A 26,948-nucleotide genomic window follows, 5' to 3' on the forward strand; every position below is an offset into this window, starting at 1 on the left:
TCCACAATCCTCTACACTACCTACAACACCACCAACCTTTGTGCCGTCTGCAAACTTGTCAACCCACCCTTCTACCGCCACATCCAGGTCATTAATAAAAATTACAACAAAAAGTAGAGGTCCCAGAACAGATCCTTGTGGGACACCGCTAGTCACAACCCTCCAATCTGAATGTGCTCCCTCCACCATAACCCTCTGCCTTCTGCAAGCAAGCCAATTCTGAATCCACCTGGCCAAACTTCCCTGGATCCCATGCCTTCTGACTTTCTGAATAAGCCTACCAAGTGGAACCTTGTCAAATGCCTTACTAGATGTAGATCACATCCACTACACTACCCTCATCTATATGCCTGGTCACCTCCTCAAAGAACTCTCAGGCTTGTTAGGCACAATCTGCCCTTCACAAAGCCATGCTGACTGTCCCTGATCAGACCATAATTCTCTAAATGCCCATAGATCCTATCTCTTGGAATCTTTTCCAACAGCTTTCCCACCACAGACGTAAGGCTCACTGGTCTCTAATTACCTGGACTATCCCTACTACCTTTTTTGAACGAGGGGACAACATTCGCCTCCCTCCAATCCTCCAGTCCCATTCCCATGGATAACGAGGACATAAAGAGGTTCAGCAATCTCTTCCTTTGCCTTGTGGAGCAGCCTGGGTAATATTCTGTCAGGCCCCAGGGACTTATCCTTCCTAATATATCTTAACAACTCCAACACCTCCTCTCCCTTAATATCAACATGCTCCAGAACATCAACCTCGCTCATATTGTCCTCACCTTCATCAAGTTCCCTCTTGTTGGTGAATACTGAAGAGAAGTATTCATTGAGGGCCTCTCTCACTTCCACAGCCTCCAGGCACATCTTCCCACTTTTATCTCTAATTGGTCCTACCTTCACTCCTGTCATCCTTTTGTTCTTCACATAATTGAAGAATGCCTTGGGGTTTTCCTTTACCCTACTCGCCAAGGCCTTCTCATGCCCCCTTCTTGCTCTTCTCAGCCCTTTCTTAAGCTCCTTTCTTGCTATGCTATATTCCTCAATAGACCCATCTGATCCTTGCTTCCTAAACCTCATGTATGCTGCCTTCTTCCACCTGACTAGATTTTCCACTTCACTTGTCACCCTTGGTTCCTTCATCCTACCATTCATTATCTTCCTCACCGGGACAAATTTATCCCTAGCATCCTGCAAGAGATCCTTAAACATCAACCACATGTCCATAGTACATTTCCCTGCAAAAACATCATCCCAATTCACACCCGCAAGTTCTAGCCTTATAGCCTCATAATTTGCCCTTCCCCAATTAAAAATTTTCCTGTCCTCTCTGATTCTATCCTTTTCCATGATAATGCTAAAGGCCAGGGAGCGGTGATCACTGTCCCCCAGATGCTCACCCACTGACAGATCTGTGACCTGACCCGGTTCGTTACCTAATACTAGATCTAGGGGTTCGTTTCCCCCTAGTCGGCCTGTCAACATACTGTGACAGGAATCCATCCTGGACACACTTAACAAACTCTGCCCCATCTAAACCCTTGGAACTAATCAAGTGCCAATCAATATTTGGGAAGTTAAAGTCACCCATGATAACAACCCTGTTATTTTTGCACCTTTCCAAAATCTGCCTCCCAATCTGCTCCTCGGTATCTCTGCTGCTACCAGGGGGCCTATAGAATACCCCCCGTAGAGTAACTGCTCCCTTCCTGTTCCTGACTTCTACCCATACTGACTCAAAAGAGGCTCCACTACACTACCCACCCTTTCTGCAGCTGTAATCATATCCCTGACCAGTGATGCCAACCTTCTTCCCCATCTTCCCCCCTCTCTATCCCTTTTAAAGCACTGAAATCCAAGAATATTGAGAATCCATTCCTGCCCTGTTGCCAGCCAAGTCTCCATAATGGCCACTACATCATAATTCCATTTATGTATCCAAGCTCTCAGTTCATCACCTTTGTTCCTGATGCTTCTTGCATTGAAGTACACACACTTTAGCCCTTCTACCTTACTACCTTTATACCCTTTATTCTGCTGCTCTTTCCTCAAAGCCTCTCTATATGTTAGATCTCGCTTTACTCCATGCACTTCTTTCACTGCTCTATTGCTCCAGATCCCATCCCCCTTGCAAATTAGTTTAAACCCTCCCGAACCATGCTAGCAAACTTACCTGCAAGGATATTGCTCCCCACGAGTTCAGGTGCAACCCATCCAATCTGTACAGGTCCCACCTTCCCCAGAAGAGATCCCAATGGTCCAAAAATCTAAAACCCTGCCCCCTGCACCAACTCCTCAGCCACGCATTCAACTGCCATCTCCTCCAATTCTTACCGTCACTATCACGTAGCACTGGCAGCAATCCTGAGAACTCCACCCTTGAGGTCCTGTTCTTCAGCCTTCTGCCTAGTTCCCGAAACTCACACTTCAGGACCTCATCCCTCTTCCTGCCTATGTCATTGGTACCAACATGCATCACGACTTCTGGTTGCTTTCCCTCTCATACCAGGATGTCATGCACCCAGTCAGAGACATCCTGGACCCTGGCACCCAGGAGGCAACAAACCATGCGGGTTTCCTTCTCACGTCCACAAGATCTCCTGTCTGCTCCCCTGACTATAGAGTCTCCAATGACAACAGCTCTCCTCTTCTCCATCCCATCCTTCTGCACCACAGGGTCAGACTCAACCTGGTCGGTCGTCCTTGCCAACAGCATCCAGGACTGTAAACTTATTATTCTGGGGAATGGCTGCAGGGGTGCTCTGCACTACCTGTCTACTCTCCTTTGCTTTCCCCCCTTGGACTGTCACCCAACGACCTGCTTCCGGCAGCCTAGGTGTGACTACCTCCCTGTAGCTCTCATCTATGACTGCCTCATTCTCCCTCATGAGTCGAAGGTCAACCAGCTGCTGCTCCAGATTCCTCACACGGTCTTCCAGATCGCCCAGCCACAAGCACTTCTGGCAGATGTGACCCTGCGGAAGAGGGGACTTCCCCCAAGACTGCTGCATCTCACAGGAGAGGCAAATCACTGTCTCAGGAGGCATTGTAAAGACTAACTGGGAACAAGCTCGTCCTCCGCCTCTTCTCGTCAAACCCTCAAATCTCCACTCCTTCACTGGCCGCTTTCCAAAAGTGGAAGTTGAAAGGTTCTTGATTCGTAAGCTTACGGGGAGAAGGGAGGAGGATAGTTTGAGAGGGAAAATAAATCAGCTTTGATCAAATGGTGGAGCAGGCTCATTGGGTCAAATGGCCTAATTCTGATCCCGTGTCTTATGATCTAAATAAAGGAACATTTCTCAACGTCCAGCAGTATTGAAAATTTGGAAACACCTCACTGCAGATGTTTAGCCTTAGTCTCTCCTAGCATCCTGGAGCGTGGAATCCAGAATGCCAGGTAGGACAGAATTTAAAGTAAAGTCACATTGTTTATTTTACTTTGAGAAGAATCAGAAGAGAAACTTTCAGAATAACAAATTAAAAGATATTGGAGAGCAAAGGGTGTTTTGCAAAGGCAGGGCTAAATTGCTTAGACAGTATAGTTCAACATTGAATGAGACCTGAGTGGGTTTGGGTATAAAGACATAAGGGAATCAATCCTGCATTTTAATGAAGAAACATAATATTGTTAATATTATGTACACTTTCATGAAGCACTATCCATCACAATTACGTCTTTCATTTATGCCTTCAATCTGTTACTATAGCATTTACTCCGAAGTTGTATGTTCGGGCTTTCATTGCAACTCTGGTAAAGTTTTATTTTTGAACTGGAAGCATATGCTTTCAAGCCTTAACCCATTGATTTACACCGCATTAATGCTTCATGAGGCTACCTCATTAAATATATTTCAGGCATAGTTGGATAGATTTATGCATAGCTGGGGAATTAAACATAATGGGGAAAAGGCACGTAGGTGGATCGGAGTCCATGGCCAAATTGGGCATGGTCTTAGTGAATGGTGAAACAGCCTCAATGGGCCAGAGGGCCTACACCTGCTCCCATTTCTTGTGTTGTTAAGACATCTACACTTCAAGTTGGAAGTGGTACTGTCTGAATGAGACTTAGAGACCTGTCTCCTCCCTCCAATGTACATAGCACAATTGAGCACATGTTGTTAATAAGAACATGGGATTTTTTAGGGTCCTAGTCAAATATTATTTCTCACTCAACACACACACACACACACACACACACACACACACACACACACACACACACACACACACACACACACACACACACAATGCTGGAGGAACTCAGCAGATCAGGCAGCATCTACGGAAAAGTATAAACAGTCAACGATTTGGGTCGAGAGTCTTCTTCAGGACTGAGAAGGAAGAGGGAAAAGGTGGGAGGAGGGAAAGGAGGCTTGTTGGAAGGTGATGGGTGAAGCCAGGTAAATGGGAAAGGTCAAGGGCTGGAGTAGAGAGAATCTGATGGGAGAGGACGGTAGACAACAGGAGAAAGAGAAGGAGGAGGGGACACAGAGGGAAGTAATAGGGAGGTGAGAAGAAGTGAAAGATCAGAGTAGAGAATAAAGGAAACAAATGATCAGGAATTTGTTCCATTGCTGGAGTTTTGCTGTACACAAACTATTCTTTGTACATCTTCACATTGTAGAAGAAACTTTTTTGAATGCATGTTTTTTTGTTTGTCAGTAAAATTACGGTTGTAGGGGTTAAAGTAACGTATATAAGCATTCACTTCTGTTCTCCATCTGTTTGACCTTTTGCAGGAGCTACATTGTCAAGCTGATGGTTTGCGCTTGGAACTGAAGCGGAAGGACGCCTATTTAAACACACTGCAGACTGAAAAGGAGAGACTCAGCAAGCAGCTTAAACAATCAGATGGCAAGTTCTGTGATTGACATGTGTACACCAATACCATTTTGCTGGGGTGGTTTGTTTTTGTCTGGAGAAAGCCTCTAATTAGTACACAGGTGTTAATCATCATTATTATGTCTGGTATTGAATAACATGGGTGATCATGGTCTTTCCATGAGCATGATTGTTCTTGGCAAATTTTTCTACAGAATTGGTTTGCTGGGTTCTTCTGGGCAGTGTCTTTCCAAGATGGATGACCCCAGCCATTATCAATACTCTTCAGAGATTGTCTGTCTGAGGTCTGTGGCTACATAACCAGGACTTGTGATATGCAACAACTGCTCATACAACCATCCACCACCTGCTCCCATGGTTTTACGGTACCCTGATCGGTAGAAGGGTGGGTTGGGGGGGGGGGAACAAGGTAGATGGTACACCTTGCCCAAGGGTAATCTCCTTTAGTAGAGAAGTATCTTAACCCTGTAAACAACCAGGTTAACACCAAAGGTACTTAATATTCAAGTATTAACATTTCAGCCTTTTCATTTGTCAAAAGCAGAATGACATCATTAAGTGCAGAGGAAACTCATGTCTTTCCTGCATGGCAGTCACAACAACTGCACATAGTTCTGCAGGGGCCTACCTGACGTTTTATAAAGGTGTATCATAAACTCCTTGCTCTTGCATTCTGCGTCATGGATATAAAACCAGGTATCCCATAAGCCTTCAACACCTTAACTACTTTTGCTGCCACCTATAAGGATCCTTGGATTTGTACACCAAAATCCATGAGGCCTCACCTGGAGTACTGTGTGCAGTTCTGGTCTCCTTACTTGAGGAAGGATATACTGGCTTAGGAGGTGATGCAGAGGAGGTTCACCAGGTTGATTCCAGAGATGAGGGGTTTAGACTGTGAGGAGAGATTGAGTCGCCTGGGACTGCACTCACTGGTATTCAGAAAGATGAGAGGAGATCTGATAGAAACAAATAAAATTATAAGATAGAGGCAGGAAAGTTGTTTGCACTGGTAGATGAGATTGGAACTAGGGGACATAGCCTCAAGGTTCTGGGGAGTAGATTTAGGATGGAGATGAGGAGGAACTGCTTTTCCCAAAGTGTAGTGAGTCTGTGGAATTCTCTGTCCAATGAAGCAGTGGAGGTTTCCTCAGTAAATATATTTAAGACAGGGTTGGATAGATTTTTGCATAGTAAGGAATTTGAGAGTTATATGGAAAAGTCAGGTAGGTGGAGATGAGTCCATGGTCCATTTGTTGTGTATGTCCCACCCTGCACAAAGCATATCATTTCTTATTAATCAGGATTAAATTCTGTCTCCTATTACTGTGTCCAACTTGCACCATCAATTTTTATATCATAAGACATAAGACATCAAAGCAGAATTAGGCCATTCAGCCCATCAAGTCTACTCCACAATTCCATCGTGATTGATTTATTTTCCTCTCAAACAATTCTTCCGACTTCTCCCTGTAACCTTTGAGGCCCTTACTAATCAAGAACCTATCTACCTCCTATTTAAATATACCCAATGACTTGGCCATCAGAAGTGAGACCCTTCAAGAATCAGAGGGAGAAAGGAGTGGAAGGAAATGGTGAAGGTACTTTAGGTGGAGGTGACTCACAAGTAATAGGTGAAGCAGCCTTGACTCGATGCTAGATGGTCTGGAGAGCTTCATGTGAAAAGCAAATTTTCAAAAGCTCTTTTCAGTACAGAATGTGTGTTAAGAGGCTGCTTATTCAGGCCTCAAAGCCTGTGGGACTTTACCCAAGTAAGGCACAGGAGAGGAGAGATGGATGAAAGAACCTTGGGATCTTCGGTGCGTTCATTGAAATGGTGGTCAGGACCTTTTCTACAACCTGATCTGAAATGGCACAGAAACTGGGATACTCAGGGAATATTAGAATCACTGGGTCTTCTTTACCTCGTCTGCCTGCAGAGGACAACACTGAGTCCAACATCAAAAGATACTGAAAACCTCATAGATGAGAATGTTATGGAGTGGCTTCAGGTAGTAGATGGGTGACCAAGCAGGAGAAATAAGGGAATAAGCAGTCAGCACTGGGTTCCTCTGTGGCCATTCCCCTCAGCAATAAGTATACCCCTTTGGAAACCAGGGGGCAGGTGAACTTTCAGGGCACAGCAACAGCAGCCAGGCTGGCCCTGAGGCTCAGAAGGGGACGTAAAATCAGGTAAAACAATAGAGATAGGAGACTTGACTAGGGTCAAGGACATCTCAGTACAGTAGCAGAGTATTCTCAAGAGGGTAAGTAGCCAGAGGTCATAGTGCACATTGGCACCAATTACATAGGCAGAAAAGGGAAAGTGGTTCTGTGTAGTGAGCATAGGGAGTGAGGGAAGAGGTCGAAGAGCAGGACCTCCAAGGTAGTAATGTCTGGATTACTCGCAGCACCACACGCTAGTCAGGGCAGGAGTAGGATGAGAGTACAGGGATTAGGGTTTCAGATTTCTGGATCATTGCCAGTTAGGAGCTACAGCTGGAAACACTTCCTACAAATACAGTCATCAGGGAAATTGAAATCCAACATCTCACAGGAGGCATAGTCCTTCATCTGAACTACCATCCTGCCAACACTTGTTATACCTCTGACTGCTCAAGCTTAAGCTTTGGCCAGTGCCTGTTCTCATGTAAGCCTGACCACTCTAATCCTGGCCCCCTCCAAAAATTGCTCCTCCACTTATACCTTGCTTTGTGCCTAAAAGATCACGATTGCAGTGTGCAAAAAATGTTCCAAAAGGTCCCAAGCTCCTTTAAAACCTTGCGTGGCCTCACTAACAAATGATTGCAGTCTGCCAAAATGTTCTGAAAGATCTCCAGCTCTTTTTAAACCTTGCACAGCATCACCAATTAATGACTCCTCTCGATGATGGAAGCCTTCTTGATCACAGCTCCTAGATTCATATCAAAATTATTAATGTATGTGATGAATAGCAAGAAATTGCAGTGGTATGCCATTTGTCAAGGGTTTCCATTCCGAAAATAATCACCCACTGTTTCACTAAGCCGGTTTGAGATCCAGTTTGCCAATTTGCCTTGAGTTCCGTGGGTTCTAATTATTTTGAACCAGTCTCCCACATGCAACCTTGTCAACAGCCTCTCTGAAGATCTGGAAGACTACATTAACTACAACTGCCCTCTTCAACATATTCCATCATTTTCAAATTGGTCAGGTGGGATCTCCCCTAATAAAGCTATGCTGACTGTCTTTGATTGATCATTGCCTTTGCAATGTAAATTAATAATGCCCTTCTGGACTTTTTCCTAATAACTCCACAACCACTCTCAAGTTAGTTACCAGGCTTATCCTTGTTCTGCTTTTTGGATAGAGTTACCACTTCTTCTGTCCTCAAATCATATTTAAAACTCTTTGTCAGAGTGCCAATATGCCTTGCTTCCTGTAGCAGCCTGGCCCATACTTCATTAAGCCCTGTACATAAACATTAGCTTCATTTGTTACCTGTTCATTCAAGCAGCCAGCAAAATGTATTGAAATGACCAACATAATCCAGGGATGTGCCGGGTGCGGCCCGCGAGCTTCGCCATGTTTCTGGCACCAGTGAAGCATGCCCATACGTCTCTGGAAAGTGGAAGGAAACTGGAACACCCAGAGGAAGCCAATGGAGTCATGGGGTAAACGCAGTGGGAACTGAACTCCAATCGCTGGCACTCACACATGTTAAGCTAGCCACCATCCTGCCTTTGCACCCACTAGTTCACTTTTTCCATTTTTAAACTGCCTAATACCTCCATTTCCATGCTATTGTGTTCTAGAATTCCACTGTGTCCTCTTCCTGAATTTTCCACCTATAATATATTTCACCTCAGTGAATGCAGGTGAAGACCGTTCATTTAGGACCTTCCTCATACTCTGGCTCCACGCATACTTGCATTTTAGCCACTAATGAGCTCCACTCTTTCCCTGGTAACTCACTTGCCCTTAATATACTTATAAAATAATCTGAGATTTTCCTTAATTCTGCCTGTTGTGATGTTCCATGCCATCTCTTTACTCTACTGATCACTTATTAAGTACCCACATCACTTTCTATAGCCCTGAAGGGGTCTCTTGTTTTCAGTTTGCTTTCCCTGGACTCAATAACTTATGAGTCTACAGCTCATGTTCTCTGTATTTTTTTTGCATATTTTGTCTTCTTTTGTACATTGGTGTTTGTCAGCCTTTCTGTATAATTGTTCATAAATTCTATTATACAGTAGGGTGGAGGGATGAATATACGTCCCTACCAAAGGAGGTGTAAGGCGCTCCTTCCCTCCGCTAGCCCCTGCTTAGACCCCCGATCAGGGTCATGTGAAGCCAGGGAAGCAGGTGGTGGATGGTCGTATGAGCAACTAGTGCATATCACAAGTCCTGGTTATGCAACCACTGATGACGGGCAAACGATCTCTGAAGAGTATTTATAATGGCTGGGGCCCCCTGTCCTATAAAGATACTGACCAGAAGAAGGCAATGGCAAATGATTTCTCTAGAAAAATTTACCAAGAACAATCATTGTCATGGGACCATTATTGCGTACCACCCCACTAGCTTCCATGTCCACTACGTAATTCTCCGTAACTTCCACCTTCTCCAACAGGATCCCAGCATCAAGCACAACTTTCCCTACCCCCCCCCCCCTTTCTGCTTTCCCCAGGGATCGGTCCCTACATGACTCCCTTGTTCACTCGTCCCTCCCACTGATCTCCCTCCTAGTACCTACCCTTGCAAGCAGAACAAGTGCTACACCTGCCCCTACACCTCCTCCCTCATTCAGGGCCCTAAACAGTTTTTCCAGGTGAGGCAACACTTCACATGTGAGTCATAGACTGTGTCCTGTGCTCCTGGTGTAGCCTCCTATAAATTAGTGAGACATAAAATAGATTGGGAGTCTTCTTCGCCGAGCACCTACGTTCACCTGAAAAAGCGGGAACCCCCAGTGGCCACCCGTTTTAATTCCACTCCCATTCCCATCCCGATATGTCTATTCATAGCCTCCACCACTGTCATGATAAGGCCACACTTCGGTTGGAGGAATAACTCCTTATTGGGGATTATTCCTCCTTATTCCGTTTGGGTAGCCTCCAAACTGACTGGCCTGCTGAGTTCCTCCAGTATCTTGTGTGTGTTGTAGGAGTAGGCCATTTGACCCATCAAGCCTGCTCTGCCATTCAATAAGATCATGGCTGATCTGACCATGGACTCATCTCCCCTACCTGCCTTTTCCCCATAACCCTTAATTCCCCTACTATGCAAAAATCTATCCAATCTTGTCAAGTCAAGTCAAGTTTATTGTCATTTCGACCATAGACTGCTGGTATAGTACACAGTAAAAATGAAACAACGCTCCTCCAGGACCCTGGTGCTACATGAAACAACACAAAACTACACTAGACTATGTGAGGCAGCACAAGGCTACACTAGACTACATAAAAAAACATACAAACTGCACTAGACTACAGACCTGCACGGGACTACATAAAGTGCACAAAACAGTGCAGGGCAATACAATAATTAATAAACAAGACAATAGGCACAGTAGAGGACAAATTACAATATAATACTAAATAATATAATAATAAATGTCTTTAATATATTCACTGCTTCACTGGGCGGAGAATTCCACAGATTCACCACTCTTTGGGAAAAGCATTTCCTCCTCATCTCTGACCTAAATTTACCCCCATGAATATTGAGGCTATATACCCTAGTTCTGGACTCACCTACCTGTAGAAACAACTTTCCTGCCTTTATCTTATCTATCCCTTTCATAATTTATCTGTTTCTATAAGATCTCTCATCTTTCTGAATTCCAGCGAATACAGTCCCAGGTGACTCAATCTCTCCTCATAATCTAAACCCATGCAAGTGGTGAACATGATCCAGCCCGTAAAGCCTTTAGCAATATAAATTATTATGAGAGGTATGCCAATTCATCCTGCAGTAGTCTGACATAGATAGGTTTCCTCAGTAATATTTAAGAATGTTGCTTATTTACAAACCACAGATTCCCATTCAAAGGAAAAGCAATCCCTTGTGGAGGAGATTATACAGCTAAAGAAAATGAAGGAGCTTACAGACAGGGAGCTCTCACACAAGGAAACAGAAATACTACAGAGCAAGCAGGAACTGGAACGGCAGATCTCTGACCTAAAGAACACTGATCACAAGGTTATAACGTTAAATGAGCGAGTAAGTTCAGCAAGTCTGCAGTAGACAGGTTTAAATCGCTGATCATTCAAATTACAGGGAGAGGCATCTGAATGGAGGATAAATCTGTGTAAAGCAAGAAGCGATATGTTTGATTGTTTCCAGCGTCAGATAAATTTGCAGATGTGGCTTCACCTCCTGATTGTGGGGTGCTGATTTCAAATGTGACCTACACGTAAACTTCATCTAGTCAATGGCCCTTAAAGGTCTCTCAAAACATATGCTTGGAGAAATTACAGTCTCTTGAAACACTAGTGGTTGGTCTTCTGCCGACTTCCAAAGCACAATCTAAAAGCACAGGGAATAGTAAGCAATGTGCGGGAAGTGCAAAATCGTCTTCAAAATCACACCAATAATATAATTAGTTATTTGGGGTTACATTTATTTATTTAGAGATACAGCACAAAACAGGCCCTTCATGCTCAATGAGCCACACTACCGAGAAACCCTCTAACCTGATCACAGGACAATTTACAATGAGCAATGAACCAACTAATCAGTATGTGTTTGGACTATGGGACAAAAGCAGAGTATCTGGAAGAAACCCAGAACGTACAAATGGAGAGAACGTACAAACTCTTTACTGCATCACTGGAATTGAACTCTGAACTCTGGGATGCTCCAATCTGTCAAAATGCCACGCTAACTGCAACAACTACAAAATTTTAGACACAAGTGGTTAGTTGATTTTGAAGAGCCGTGTCATTCATTTGTTAAAATTGGCTCTTTCCAGATCGGACAAAGATCAGATCAAGAGAAAGTGATTGTGACGCAACTAGAGGAAAAACGCCTCATGCTTTTAAAAGTGCAGTCAGCTCTCCAGGAAATGGAGGGGAAGCACAGTGCCAACACAGCTGCCATGCAGGATAAAATCACACGTGATTACAGGTACTGTCTCAGACACAGAAAATTGGTGAGCTAGGAGCTGGCTAGTCAAAGACGCTGGATTTAGTTGCTTTTGCTACCCCAAGACTACTTTATTAATAATCTGCACTTTACTACCCCCTTAAAAACTCCTTTCAACATTCAACATTTTAACGTGTAAGCTGATGCACACCAGGAAAATGTGGAAATATAACATACAACATAGGTGAGTAATTTTCCACATTTTCCTGGCAGTGAGTAGCTCACAATGAGAGCAAATGCATGCTGGCAAATATACAACCGTCAGGCCCCATATGCATAGCTATTGGCTTTCAAATAGCAACGTGCAGATTATTTTTGACAATAATGATAATTAATGCAAGTACAAAGGTGGAGCCCAGCAGTCTAAACATGCTCCTCTTCATCTGCATTGAGTGTTTCATGAGCCACTTCCCATCACTCTCCTCCACCGGCAATAATGTTTCTTTAATTCCCTTAACGTGAATGATGATATGATATCCTAATATTCTCTATATAATTGCTGGCATACAGTCTATAGAAGAAAAGTCTACTATCTTCCTTTCAGTCCAATAACTAAGTGTTCTTTTAAATTTGTTCTTTGTTTTTCAAAGTCATCCATTTATTTATTACCAAACGGCAGCTGAGCTTGGAAATCAACAATGTCTTGCAGTTCACAAAAAGTAAAGATTCTTTCTTTGGAAAGCAATGCTTGTGGACATGGTGCATGACTAGTCCCTTTGGCCATGTGACCAAAGTATCTCTCCAAGCTGGTCACAATTGGCTCACCTATCTCTGAACCTTTTCTATTCATGTCCCTGTCTAAATATCTTTTGCACTTTGTAATTGTTCTCACCCTCGCACAGTGTTGTCAAGAAAACAACCTCTCCTTCAAAGTTACAAAGACAAAGTAGCTTGTTGTGGACTACAGGAGGAATGGAGACAGGCTAACCCCTATTGACATCAATGGATCTGGGGTTGAGAGGGTGAACAGCTTTAAGTTCCTCGGCATAAACACCACAGAGGATCTCGTGGTCTGTACATACCAGCTATGTGGTGAAAAATGCACAACAGTGCCTCTTTCACCTCAGACGGTTGAAGAAGTTTGGGATGGGCCCCCAAATCCTAAGAACTTTCTACAGGGGCAGAATTGGAAACATCCTGACTGGCTGCATCACTGTGTGGGAATTGTACTTCCCTCAATCACAAGACTCTGCAGAGAGTGGTGTGGACAGCCCAGCTCATCTGTAGATGTGAACTTCCCACTATCAGGATATTTACAGAGACAGGTGTGTAAAAAGGGCCTGAAGGATCATTGGGGATCCGAGTCACCCCAACCGCAAAATGTACCAGCTGCTACCATCCGGGAAACAGTACTACAACATAAAAGCCAGGACCAACAGGCTCCGGGACAGCTTCTTCTAGCAGGCCATCAGACTGATTAATTCACGCTGATACAATTGTACTGTACTATGCTATATTGTACATACCATTTATTACAAATTACCATAAATTGCATATTGCACATTCAGATGGAGATGTAACATAAAGAAGGATGTGGGTAATAAAGTCAATTCAATTCACTTAATCTCTACAGCTTTCTCTTTAGTTCATTCCATGTATCCACCACCATCTGGGCGGGAAAAAAATCCCCTCTGTTCCCTTTTAGATATTTTCCCATTGTCCTTAAGTCTCTGTCCTCCAGTTTTAGCCTTCCCTGGCCTGGGAAGAATTACTGTGACCATCCACCTTGCCCATGCTTTTCATGCATTTACATACCTTTATATGGCCACCCCTCAGCCTCCTACATTCCAGGGAAAAGTGTCCCCAACTATTCAACTTCTCCTTATAATTCAAGCCTTCCAGTCTTGGCAACATCCGGAATCTTCTGCATCCTTACATCCATTCTAAAATAGAGTGATCAGGTCTGCGCAAGAGATTCTGTAGATGTTGCAAATCTTTAGCAACACACAAAAACAAATGCTGGGGGAGCTCAGCAAGTCAGGCAGTATCTATAGAGGGGAATAAATAATCAATATTTCAAGCCGAGAACATCATTAGGATGGTCAACTAAACTGTGCAATGATGCAAAAGTCATTTTGTACAGTGGCAACATGCATCCCGATTTCTGTACTTAGTGCTCAGACTGGTGGAGGCAAACGTTCCACACACATTCTTTGCCAGCCCGTCTACTTGTGTCACCACTTTCAGGGAAACCTACCTGTCTCCCTGTCTTGCCCTGATTTAACTTTCCAAAGTGCTACATCTCACACCTTGTGCATCTTCATTGGCACCTGAGCAGTGAAGTTTGTGATTCAGATTGAATTTCTGTGTACCACCCCTGCCACGACCTTCCCCTCCCCCACTTCATTTTGAAGTACCTCTTTCACTGCATTTAGGATTCAATATCCTAATTCGAGACGCAAAGGGATTTTGAAGTCACCGTGTAAGATTTCCTAAAGGATTACTTTGCAGTTGAATCAGTGGTGAAGAAGGTAGATGCAATGTTAACATTTATTTCAATGTAAAAGCAAGAATTTAATGCTGAGGCTGTATAAAGTACTGGTGAAGTCTCTCTTGGAGTTCTGTGAGTAGTTTTGGGCCACTTATCTAAGAAACAATGTGCTGATATTGGAGAGGGTTCAAAGGAAATTCATGAGAATGATTGCAGAAATAAGAGGGTCAATATATGAGCAGCGATTGAAGGCCCTGGACCTGTACTCGCTGAAAAATGAGGGACAATCTCTTTCAAACCTATTGAACGTGATAAGCCTTGATGGAGTGGATGTGAAGAGGTTATTTCCTTCATTGGGTGCAGCCTCAGTATAGAGGGACATCTGTTTAGAATGGAGATGAGGAGGAATTTCTTCAGCCAGAGGGTGGTGGGTTTGTGGAATTCATCGTCACAGGCAGCAGTGGAGACCAAGTCACTGGGTACATTTAAGGCAGATGCTGATAGGTTCTTGATTAATCAGGGCATGAAGGGATATGGGGAGAAGGCTGGAGAACGAGGCTGAGAGAGAAATGGATGAAATAGCAGAGCAAACTCAATGGCATGATTGTGCTCCTCTGCCTTGCAGTCTTAATGTCATTTTCAATTTTCCATTGTAATAGATATTAAAATTTGGAGAATAAAGCATAAGATATTGTGACATCCTCTTCCCCCACCAGAGATGAGATCCGTCTCCTTCATCAACAGCTGCGTGAGAAAGAGATGATGAGAGAACAGGACCGCTGCCTCAGAAGTAACATGACTGATAATTGTGCTTCTTTGATCAAGGAAAATGCCCAGCTACATTCACAGATTCTTGAGCTCAAAAAACAGTTAGACAGGGTATGTAGAAAATCTTTCTGTGTTTAAAACTAGGTTGAGTACCCTGTGCTGATTATTTGAATAAGGTTAGATTTGGGTTAATGTTTTTGACAACTGTAGTTTTTTTGATAGAATGAAGGAAAATTTGGATCAGCAATACATAGGTTGATGATCTGCAATATTCAATGGTAAATGTAAAAGAAAGATGCTTCATCTGTAGTGGTTACTTCAGCTTTAAAGTATGGCAAAGATTTTAAAAAGTGATTTACATGATCAAATGTAGGTATAAATTACTATAACTTAGATTCACGTATTACAAGGTCAATATTTTTTAATTGCTGGCATTTATTGGCCATCTCTAATCATGCACTAACATCTTCGGAAGAAATTAAAAGACAACCAAAATAGTCAGCTTAGCCTCAGAAGACAGATGAGAGATGTGAAGGATGGAAGATTTCCTTCTTTGAAGAATATTAGAGAACTACATAGGTATTTTTGCAAAAATTAGGTATTTTAATAGTCACAATTGTTGGTATTTTTTTTTCATTACAGATTTTATTTAATTCAATGAATTTAAATTTCCCAGCAGCCCAGATCAATAATCCAGCGCTCCAGATTCTAATCCAGAAACATTACTTTATCTTTATCTTACTTTATCAATTTCACTGAGTATTGGTAATGCGGGAGTCAGTGGAATATAATGGGAGGTCTGGAAAATTCTTTGAAAGGAAGAGAAATGTAGTAATTTCCGATCAAATGAGAATTTCAATCAGTAGAAAGGAAGCGATAACATCATTCTAAAGTGTTAACACATAAAAGGAGGGCCAAATGAAATGTTGCAGTTTTCTGAATACGTATTTTTCAAGTTTTAACTTGGCTGTCTAAAAATAGCAATGCAATTTGAAGTAGGTTACAGAAAACCAATGAATTCAACTGGCCGTGCCACATTGTCGGAGTGGCAGAGACTTCCCATGGGACACCAGGAAAGGAAGAAATTACATGACCTTAAAAACACAGCAAGAATGAGTGATCCTGCAGACCAGCTCTCCTTTTGAAAATCATAGAACAAAACGATTGCTCCATGCCCACATAATATTCCCAGTCAATGTTTTCGAGAAGTCTGTAACTGCAATTTGGTAGGCTGTGATTGTACCAAAATTAATCGTCCAGGGTTGTCCCATGTAAAAAAAATTGATGTGTTCCATTATAGAAATTAATCCAGCAAATTAACCCCTGATTATTGTCTCTTGTTCCCTTTCTAATCTTGTACCTTTAGTTATGTTTCATTCTCTTCCACCCAGGCCATGCTCTTTTCTCGCTGCTTCCATCAGGTAGAAGGTGCAAGAGCATCAGGACTTGCACCACCAGGTTCAAGAACAGTTACTACCCCTCAACCATCAGGCCTTTGAATAAAAGGGGATAATTACACTCACCTACCAATGATCTCACTTTAGCTTGTTATTTCATATTCTCATTATTTATTGCTATTTATTTATATTTGCATTTGCACTCACTGTTGTCTTCTGCACTCTACTTGATCTTTCTTTGAATCTTGTTATAGTTACTATTTTATACACAGGCTGAGTATGCCTGCAGGAAAAAGAATCTTAGGGCTGTATGTGATCTGTAAATGTAATCTTATAATAAAATTTATTTAGAACTTTTGAACATTGGTACTTTGTATTGATGACTTTGCTGCACAATGCATTGCAGGAGAGGATAGTGAAAGAGGAGACTGATCTTTGCCGTACCTCAAGTGTGGTTCAATTGATTACTGTAAAGGATCATAAGCAGCAACTGGAATATGAGTTGAAGAGACACAAGGAGCTCCTGGAAATTAAGAAAAACAAATTTAAGGAACTTATGGAAAAGGTAATTGGTGAAAAATGTATGGAAAATGGAATATATCAGGAAATAAATAAATTCAGATTTCGATTTATAATTGTAGTCAGATGTTCTAAGTAATTCTGAGTTGTGTTATGTTCATGCTACTCTCCTATTCAGTACTGATATCAGAATCAGAACCAGGTTTAATTTCACTGGCATATGTCGTGAAATTTGTTGTTTTGAGGCAGCAGTACTTTGCAATACATAATAATTATAAAAAATAAGTTACTATAAGAAATATATAGATTTTAAAAAATAATTAACTAAGTAGAGTGAAAAGAGAGCAAAACAGATAGTGAGGTAGTGAACATGGGTTCAATGTCCATTCAGAAATCGGATGGCAGAGGGGAAGAAGCTGTTCCTGAAACGTTGAGGGTGTGACTTCAGGTTTCCGTATCTCCTTCCTGATGGTAACAGTGAGAGGAGAGTCTGTTCTGGGTGATGTTCAAAGTAAATCTTATTATCAAAATACATATACATCACCATATATAACCCTGAGATTCATTTACTTGTGGGCATACTCAATAAATCTATAGAATAATAACCATAACTGAATCAACAAAAGACCGCCCATCTACGGCATTCAATCAGAGTGCAGAAGACAAAAACTGCAACTACAAAAAGATGAAATAATAACAATAAATAAATAAACAGTAAATATTAAGAGCATGAAAAGAAGAGTCCTTGAAAGTCAGTCTATCAGTTGTGGGAACATTTCAATGATGGGGTGAGTGAAGTTATTTCCTTTGGCTAACTTTAAAAATGTTGAGAAGCTAAACAGAAGCAAAAGTACACGGTGATATACCTATCTCGAGAAATACTTATTATAATGCGGATTTTATATTACTTAGTTGTTATTCTTTATTCGCTCACTTACTCCTTTTTCCCCACCAAAATGAGTATATATATGTGTGTGTGTGTGTGTGTGTGTGTGTGTGTGTGTGTGTGTTTATATATCTATATGTGTGTATGTATGTATGTGTGTATATATATATATTTGTGTGTGTGCATATATATAGGAGGAGTACACAGGGAAATCTTTTCTGTGTAATGGATTTGTTCACTGGCTTTTATGAATACTGCAATGGGGGCCCTCAACTCACAAGTAGGAGGGGTTATCCCCCACAGCTAGACATTTCCTCTAGCTCAACGCGGGGTCATTTACTAGAGACCTCAGCCTTGGAATCACACGTTCGTTGCCCTTTTTGTTATTATTTGAGTTTCTTGTTTTTTATTTGTTCAGGGAGTAGATCGAGTAAGTTTTATTCTAATTTCAATGATACATTGACAGATATATACAGATGGCTTAGGACAAGGTAAAATTTATTTCTTTTAATGCAAATGGGCTATTAAATCCAATCAAACGCAAGAGAATTTTATCCAAAATGAAAAAAGAACAAGCCCATGTTGTATATTTACAAGAAACTCAAGAAACAAAAGATAATGAGCATAAAAAACTAAAGAGCATGGGCTTCACTAATCTGTTTTTCTCCTCATATAAATCAGGGCATAGGAGAGGAGTTGCTATTCTTATCTCAAGTCAGCTAAATTTTGAAAAAAATATTCGAAATGAGAGAAGGCAGATGTATTCTGGTAAGGGGGAATATAGACGGCAATTCAGTTACTCTATTGAATATATACACACCCCCAGGAAGTGATATTGGTTTCTTTCAGAAAATTACTGATATTATGGCAACGGAAACAGAAGGTCTCCTGATATGTGTGGGAGACTTAAATTTACAATTACAACCAAACTTAGACTCTTCCAATAGAAAAATCTATGAAACAAAATCTTTACATAAGAAAGTTAATATACTTTTTAAGGATGTTGGTTTAATTGATATATGGAGGGACCTTTTCCGTGACAGAAGGGATTACACTCATTATTCTGCTCCACATTCTGTACATACAAGAATAGACTATTTCATAACATTTGAAAAAGACAAAGACAAAATAAACTCCTGTGGAATTGGGACAATAGATGTAAGTGAACATGCACCTATATATTTATCTGTTGATTTTGACCTACAACCAAAGAACACTATTTGGAAACTAAATTCAAGTTTACTGAATGATCTGTACTTTAAGGAACAAATTAAAAAAGAATTTGGTCTCTGCTTAGAATTTAATGATAATGGAGAGGTTTCACCTCCCATTTTATGGGATACTCTGAAGGCGGTCTTAAAAGGGAAAATTATAGCAATATCTGCATATAAGAAAAAGATAAGGAATAAAACATTAGAGGAATTACAAAATGGGCTGAAGGAACTAGAGAAAAAACACAAATTGAATTTGGTGCAGGATACATTAGGGGAAATTAGAAGAATTAGGAATGAAATAAATAATTTGGCTACGCAAGAAATCAGGAAAAACTTAATGTTTCTGAAACAAAGACATTATGAAAGTGGATTGAAATCTATGAAAATATTGGTGTGGGAACTGAAAAAAAAAGATAACAGAAAATACAATTCATAGAATTAGGGACCCAAGAACGAAAATGATAAAAAATAAGCTAAGTGAAATTCAAGAAGCTTTTGAAGTGTTTTACAAAACACTATGTTCCAAAGTTCCAGGGGGAAGCATAATCCAAATTGACACCTTCTTGAATTCTCTAGAGTTACCCACTTTAAGCGAAGAACAAAGTAGAAGGATGACTGCTGACATAACTGAAGTTGAATTAAAAGCTGCAATTAGTAGGCTTAAATTAAGCAAGTCACCAGGATCAGATGGGTATACGGCAGAGTGGTACAAAGAACTTAAAAATGAGTTAATTCCTGTTTTACTCCCCACACTAAACTGGGCTCTAAAAAAGGCACAAATGTCACCCAGTTGGAAGGAAACGATAATTTTAGCTATACGGAAAGAAAGCAAGGATAAAATGGAATGCGGGTCATTTAGACCAATATCTGTTCTTAATGTAGATTATAGGTTATTTACCTCCATCATGGCCAAACAATTAGAGGAGTTTCTACCCATACTGATACGTAATGATCAGACAGGTTTTATATGACAATGCCAGACTCAAGACAATATATGAAGGACACTTCACATTATGGATCGTATACAAAAAAATAAAATCAAAGCAATAGTGATAAGCATGGATGCTGAAAAAGCATTTGATTTGGTTAATTGGAATTTTCTTTACAGTGTTTTACATAGATTTGGTTTCCAAGACACAATTATTAACACTATACGGACACTATAAGACAATCCTACTGCTAGGATTAAAATCAATGGATATTTATCAAATAGTCTTACCCTAGAAAGGGGCACGAGACAGGGTTGTGCATGGTCACCACTACTCTTTGCATTATATCTGGAACCATTAGCTCAATACATCAGACAAAATGAAGATATTAGGGGAATTACTATTAAAGGGACAGACCATAAATTGGCTTGTTATGCGGATGACATTTTGATCTATAGGGCAACCAATATGCTCTTTACCTAAATTGATGCAATACTTGGAACAATATGGTCAATTATCAGGATACAAGATCAACATAGATAAAACCCAATTACTTTCATATTACTATAGCCCACCAAGAGAAATTGAAAGTCGATACCCCTAGGCATGGCACACAGAGTCTTTCAAATATTTGGGCATCATTATGCCAAAAGATTTGGCAAAATTATCAGAATGTAATTATCAGCCTTTATATAAAAAAATTAAGGAAGATGTGGCAAGATGGAGCCTGATTCCTTTTTTCAGTCTCAGTTCAAGGATTGAGTCTACTAAAATGAATATACTGCCCAGACCGTTATATCTCGTTCAGACCCTACCAATAGAGATTAATCAAAATCAATTCAATGAATGGAACAAGATGCAATCAAGGTACATTTGGCAGGGTAAAAGGCCTAGAGTTCGTCTCAAAACTTTGCAATTAGCAAAGGAAAAGGGGGGATGGGGCTTGCCTTCTCTTAGAGATTATTATTTTGCAGCACAGTTGAGAGCTGTGATATGTTGGTGCAACCCATCATATGACGCTCAATGGAAAAACATTGAGGAGCGGGTGCTTCCCATCCCCATACAAGCAATTTTGGCTGATAACAACCTGCAAAGGTACATAAATACTCTTGATAACCCACGGGTGAAATTGCCTCTTAAAATATGGAAAACTATTGTAAAAGAGTATAATCTAGAGGGAGATATTGCAATTCTTAAATGGTGTGCATATGACTCTGATTTTACACCAAATAAATGGTGTAAATGGATGCTAGATTTAAGGACTGGACAGCTAAAGGAATAACAGTTCTTTGCAACATAATGAAAGAAGGAACACTGTCCAGTTTTGAAATGCTTAAAGAGAAACACTTATTAGAAAAACAAGATTTTTATTGGTATTTACAGATGTGACAATATGTTAATAAGACACTTAAAAATGTAACCAAGGCAAATACATGCTTGATAGAGCTCTTTAAAAAAGCATATAATTCAGATAATGGTAGTAGAATCATTTCAAGCATGTATAAGGGGTTGTCAAATCTTAAAACACATTCGACTTCATACATTAAAACAAAATGGGAGAAGGAAGGAGGGATAATTATATCTGAGGAAGAATGGACAACAATATGGAGATATCAATGGAAGTGTACCAATTCACAGAAATGGAGGGAGTTTGGATGGAAAAACTTGATAAGATACTTTATTACACCTTCTCAGAAATCCCATTAAGATGGTAACCTCCCTGTTTTGCTGGAGAAATTGTGGAAATCAAAATGCAAATCATTATCATATTTTTTGGGACTGCCCTGTTATCAAAAACTATTGGAGAGGGATACACAATGCCCTACCAAGACATCTTTAAATGTGAAATACCCTTGGAGAGTAAGACCATATATTTTGGTTATATACCTCAAGAATGGTTGAAAAGAGATAAATATTTAATGAATATACTGTTGGTGGCTGGTAAAAAGACTCTTACTAGGAAATGGTTATCACTGGAGAACCCAACTTTAAATACATGGATGGAAATTACAATGGACATTTACAAAATGGAGAAGATAACAGCATCTGTTAATCATAAGCTGGAACAATTTGATTCATACTGGGAAAAATGGTTTAACTACATAATGTCTCATAGGCCTGATTTTATTCTCAATGAATCTGTTGTAAAAAAAAGATCACTCCCTACTTGTACATAGTTCTTTCCTCTTGCTTGTTTTTTCTTTCAACTCTTTTCTATAAGTGTATACCCCAGATAAATACTTTGTGGAGATTTTGTGATATATATGTACAATGTCTGAAATACATCTTATGGAAATGTTTGTTTGATGAACTTTAATTAAAAAAAAATAAATTACAAAAAAAAAGAAATCAGATGGCGGGGGGAAAGAAGCTGTTCCTGAGTCATTGAGTGTGTGCCTTCAGGCTTCTGCACCTCCTACCTGATGGTAACAGTGAGAATAGGACATGCCCTGGGTGCTGGAGGTCCTTAATAATGATCGCTGCCTTTCTGAGACACCGCTCCTTGCAGATGTCCTGGGTACTTTGCCAGCTAGTACCCAAGATGGAGCCGACTAAATTTAAAGTTGCTAATCCTCTCCACCTCTGATTCTCAAATGAGGACTGGCTCATTGACTTCTGGTTTCCTTCTCCTGAAGTCTATAATCATCTCCTTGGTCTTGCTGCAGTAAGAGGTTGTTAAAATGACACCACTCAGCCAAATTTTCAATCCCCGTCATATATGCTGTTTCATTACTATCTTTGATTCGGCCTAAGACAGCAGTGTCATCAGCGAACCTGAATATAGCATTCGAGCTGTGCTTAGCTGTGCTCGGTCCTTGAAGGATGCAACATTGCCTTTTGAAGGTGTCCTTGATGCTTGGGAGGGCCTGATGGAGCTGGCTGTCTGCAGCTTTTTCCGATCCCGTGCAGTAGCCCCTTCATACCAGCTAAAATGCTCTCCACGGTACATCTGTAGAAAGTTGCAAGGGTGTTTGGTGACATACCAAGTTTCTCAAACTCCTAATGAAATATAGCTGCTCTCATACCTTCGTAGTAATTGGATTCAAATGTTGGCCTCAGGATAGATCTTCAGAGATGTTGATACTCAGGAGCTTTTAATTGCTCACTCTTTCCACTGCTGATCCCTCAATAAGGACTGATGTGTTCCTTCAACTTCCTCTTCTCAAAGTCTATAATCAGTTTCTTGAACTTAGCGACATTGAGTGACAGGTTGTCATTGTGACCCCACTCAACCAGCTGATCTATCTCAGACAGACAGACATACTTTATTGATCCCGAGGGAAATTGGGTTTCATTACAGTTGCACTAACCAACAATAGAGTAGAAATATAGCAAAATAAAACCAGAAATAATTAATGATAATAAGTAAATTATGCCAAGTGGAAATAAGTCCAGGACCAGCCTATTGGCTCAGGGTGTCTGACATTCTGAGGAAGGAGTTATAAAGTTTGATGGCCACAGGCAGGAATGACTTCCTATGATGCTCAGTGTTACATCTCGGTGGAATGAGTCTCTGGCTGAATGTAATCCTGTGTCTAACCAGTACATTATGGAGTGGATGGGAGACATTGTCCAAGATGGCATGCAACTTGGACAGCATCCTCTTTTCAGACACCACCGTCAGAGAGTCCAGTTCATCACTGGCCTTACAAATGAGTTTGTTGACTCTCACTTCTGTATGCCTCCTCAACAACATCAGAAATTCTGCCGATAATGGTTGTGCCGTCAGCAAATTTATAAATGGGGTTTGAGCTCTGCCTAGCCATGGAGTCATGGGCATAGAGAGAGTCGAGCAGTGAGTTAGGCATGCATCCTTGAGGAGCGCCTGTGTTGATTGTCAGTGAGAGTGTTATTTCCGATCCACACTGACTGTGGTCTCCCTGAGAGGAAGTCAAGGATCCAGTTGCAGATGGAGATACAGAGGCCCAGGTTTTGGAGCTTGTTGATTAGAACTAACAGTATGATTGTGTTGAACGCTGATCTATAATGAATAAACAGGAGCCTGAGGTAGATATTGCTATTGTCCAGGTGATCCGAGGCTGAGCAGAGAGCTAGTGAGATTGCATCAACTGTAGACCTGTTGTGGTGATATGCAAATTACATTGGGTCCAGATCCTTTCGGGAGTTGATTCAGGCCATGACCAACCTCTGGAAGCACTTCGTCACAGTAGATGTGAGTGCAGCTGGGTGATAGTCATTAAGGCAGCTCCCCTTGATCTTTTTTGTTGCCCTTTTCAAGCAAGAAGGAGCCTCTAATTGCAGCAGTGAGAAAGATTGAAGATGTCCTTGAACACTTCCTCCAGTTGATTTGCACGAGTTTTCAGAACCTACCAGGTTCACCATCAGGGCCTGATGATTTGCAAGGATTCACCCTCTTGAAAGATGTTCCAACCTCAGCCTCCGAGACAGAGATCAGATACTGCAGGGATTTGCACAGGTGTAGTTTTATTCTCACTTTCCAAGTCTGCATAAAAAGCTTTGAACTCATCTGGAAGTGAAGCATCGCAGCCATTCATGAAATTCGATTTCACTTTGTAGGAAGTAGTGGCCTGAAAACTCATCTGAAGCTGATGTGTGTTATTTCTTTTTTACAAACAGATTGACAAACATTATTGAAATATGACGAGAAAGTGATGAATTCTTTCTTTTCTGTTGGCTTATTCAAGACAAAATCTTCATCCATTCTAGTTAAATTGAAATATGTATTTTCCTTATTCATGAGATAGGTAGAGGGCAATGTCTGAAATAATTCTAACATCGCTTTATATGGCTTCCCACAGATTCTGCTCCTTGAACAGGGGAAGACCTCGCTGGAACTGAACAAAGACACTCTGCACTGTCGTATAGCTGAGATGCAAAGCAGAATTGCAAATATCGAAGAAGAGAACCTTCAGTTGCAAAGAGACAAGGTTCTGCTAATCGAACTCATTACTGATTTACAGAAGCAGGTATCTTATTCTTAATCTAAAGAGTCATTCTCCATTATTAGTCATAAACTAAAAAACTCTCTCCCTTCATATTACAGAGGCTAACTGCATTTATTTATTGAGATATGGCATGTAATAGGTCCTTTCGGCCCTTCAAACTGCAATGCCCAACAACCCCTGATTTAACCCAGCACCCAGAGAAAACCTATGCAATCATGGGGAGAACGTACAAACTCCTTACAGGCAGTGGCAGGAATTGAACCTGAGTTGCTTGTACTGTAAACCCACACGCCCCTTCAGGTTGTAAAGAAATGTTATTAGTTCAGTTACACCCTCTATCATTGCTGATGGCAGTTGGGAAGAATTTTTTTTTAATGTAGAAATAAAGAATGCATAGTTGTAGGTGTTTGCAACGCAGATCACAAAGATATTGCTTGGTTTTCACGATATTGCTTGGAATTCTCTATTGCAACATTTTGTAGTCTGCCAGCTCTCATGGTCCAGTGTGTTTTGAGTCTGTAGTATCTACCAATCAATACTAATTAACAGTCCATGGCCTCCACTACTCAAGTTGGAAGAGCAACACCTTGTATTCCATCTGACGGCATGAATATCGATTTCTCAAACTTCTGGTAATTGTGTCCCCCCCCCACCTCCCACTGCCTCCTTCACCATTCACCATTCACGTTTCACTCTCACCTTACTTCCTTACTTGCCTATCACCTCCCTTTGGTGCTCCACCCCCTTCCCTTTCTTCCATATAACAATCACAGCACGGAAACAGGCCATCTCGGCCCTCCTAATCCGTGCTGAACTCTTAATCTCACCTAGTCTCACCTACACGCACTCAGCCCATAACCCTCCACTCCTTTCCTGTCCATATACCTATCCAATTTTACCTTAAATGACACAACTGAACTGGCCTCTACTACTTCTACAGGAAGCTCATTCCACACAGCTATCACTCACTGAGTAAAGAAATACCCCCTCGTGTTTCCCTTAAACTTCTGCCCCCTAACTCTCCAATCATGTCCTCTCGTTTGAATCTCCCCTACTCTCAATGGAAACAGCCTATTCACGTCAACTCTATCTATCCCTCTCAAAATTTTAAATACCTCGATCAAATCCCCCCTCAACCTTCTACGCTCCAATGAATAGAGACCTAACTTGTTCAACCTTTCTCTGTAACTTAAGTGCTGAAACCCAGGTAACATCCTAGTAAATCGTCTCTGCACTCACTCTAATTTATTGATATCTTTCCTATAATTCGGTGACCAGAACTGCACACAATATTCCAAATTTGGCCTTACCAATGCCTTGTACAATTTTAACATTACATCCCAACTTCTGTACTCAATGCTTTGATTTATAAAGGCCAGCATTCCAAAAGCCTTCTTCACCACCCTATCTACATGAGACTCCACCTTCAGGGAACTATGCACTGTTATTCCTAGATCTCTCTGTTCCTCTGCATTCTTCAATGCCCTACCATTTACCCTGTATGTTCTATTTGGATTATTCCTGCCAAAATGTAGAACCTCACACTTCTCAGCATTAAACTCCATCTGCCAATGTTCAGCCCATTCTTCTAACCGGCATAAATCTCCCTGCAAGCTTTGAAAACCCACCTCATTATCCACAACACCTCCTATCTTAGTATCATCGGCATACTTACTAATCCAATCTACCACCCCATCATCCAGATCATTTATGTATATTACAAACAACATTGGGCCCAAAACAGATCCCTGAGGCACCCCGCTAGTCACCGGCCTCCATCCCGATAAACAATTAACCACCACTACTCTCTGGCATCTCCCATCTAGCCACTGTTGAATTCCATTTTATTACTCCAGCATTAATACCTAACGACTGAACCTTCTTAACTAACCTTCCATGTGGA

At 41.1% G+C, this 26,948-nt stretch overlaps 1 protein-coding gene across 3 annotated transcripts in view; it reads left to right on the forward strand.

Annotated features, from left to right (window-relative positions):
• LOC132400496 (myosin-11-like) overlaps window positions 1-26,948 on the forward strand; it is a 55,533-nt gene that overhangs the window by 10,649 nt on the left and 17,936 nt on the right. For 2 of the 3 annotated variants that reach the window (XM_059981495.1, XM_059981497.1), the window contains 6 exons: window positions 4,740-4,854; window positions 10,865-11,049; window positions 11,801-11,955; window positions 15,121-15,283; window positions 16,976-17,134; window positions 24,899-25,066. In XM_059981495.1, coding sequence (XP_059837478.1) covers window positions 4,740-4,854; window positions 10,865-11,049; window positions 11,801-11,955; window positions 15,121-15,283; window positions 16,976-17,134; window positions 24,899-25,066 — 945 coding nt within the window. The remainder of the gene's footprint in view (window positions 1-4,739; window positions 4,855-10,864; window positions 11,050-11,800; window positions 11,956-15,120; window positions 15,284-16,975; window positions 17,135-24,898; window positions 25,067-26,948) is intronic. The other variant, XM_059981496.1, reaches the window with a different exon arrangement.

The sequence above is a fragment of the Hypanus sabinus genome, chromosome 10 (genome assembly GCF_030144855.1).
Source record: "Hypanus sabinus isolate sHypSab1 chromosome 10, sHypSab1.hap1, whole genome shotgun sequence".
Taxonomy (NCBI): Eukaryota; Metazoa; Chordata; class Chondrichthyes; order Myliobatiformes; family Dasyatidae; genus Hypanus; species Hypanus sabinus.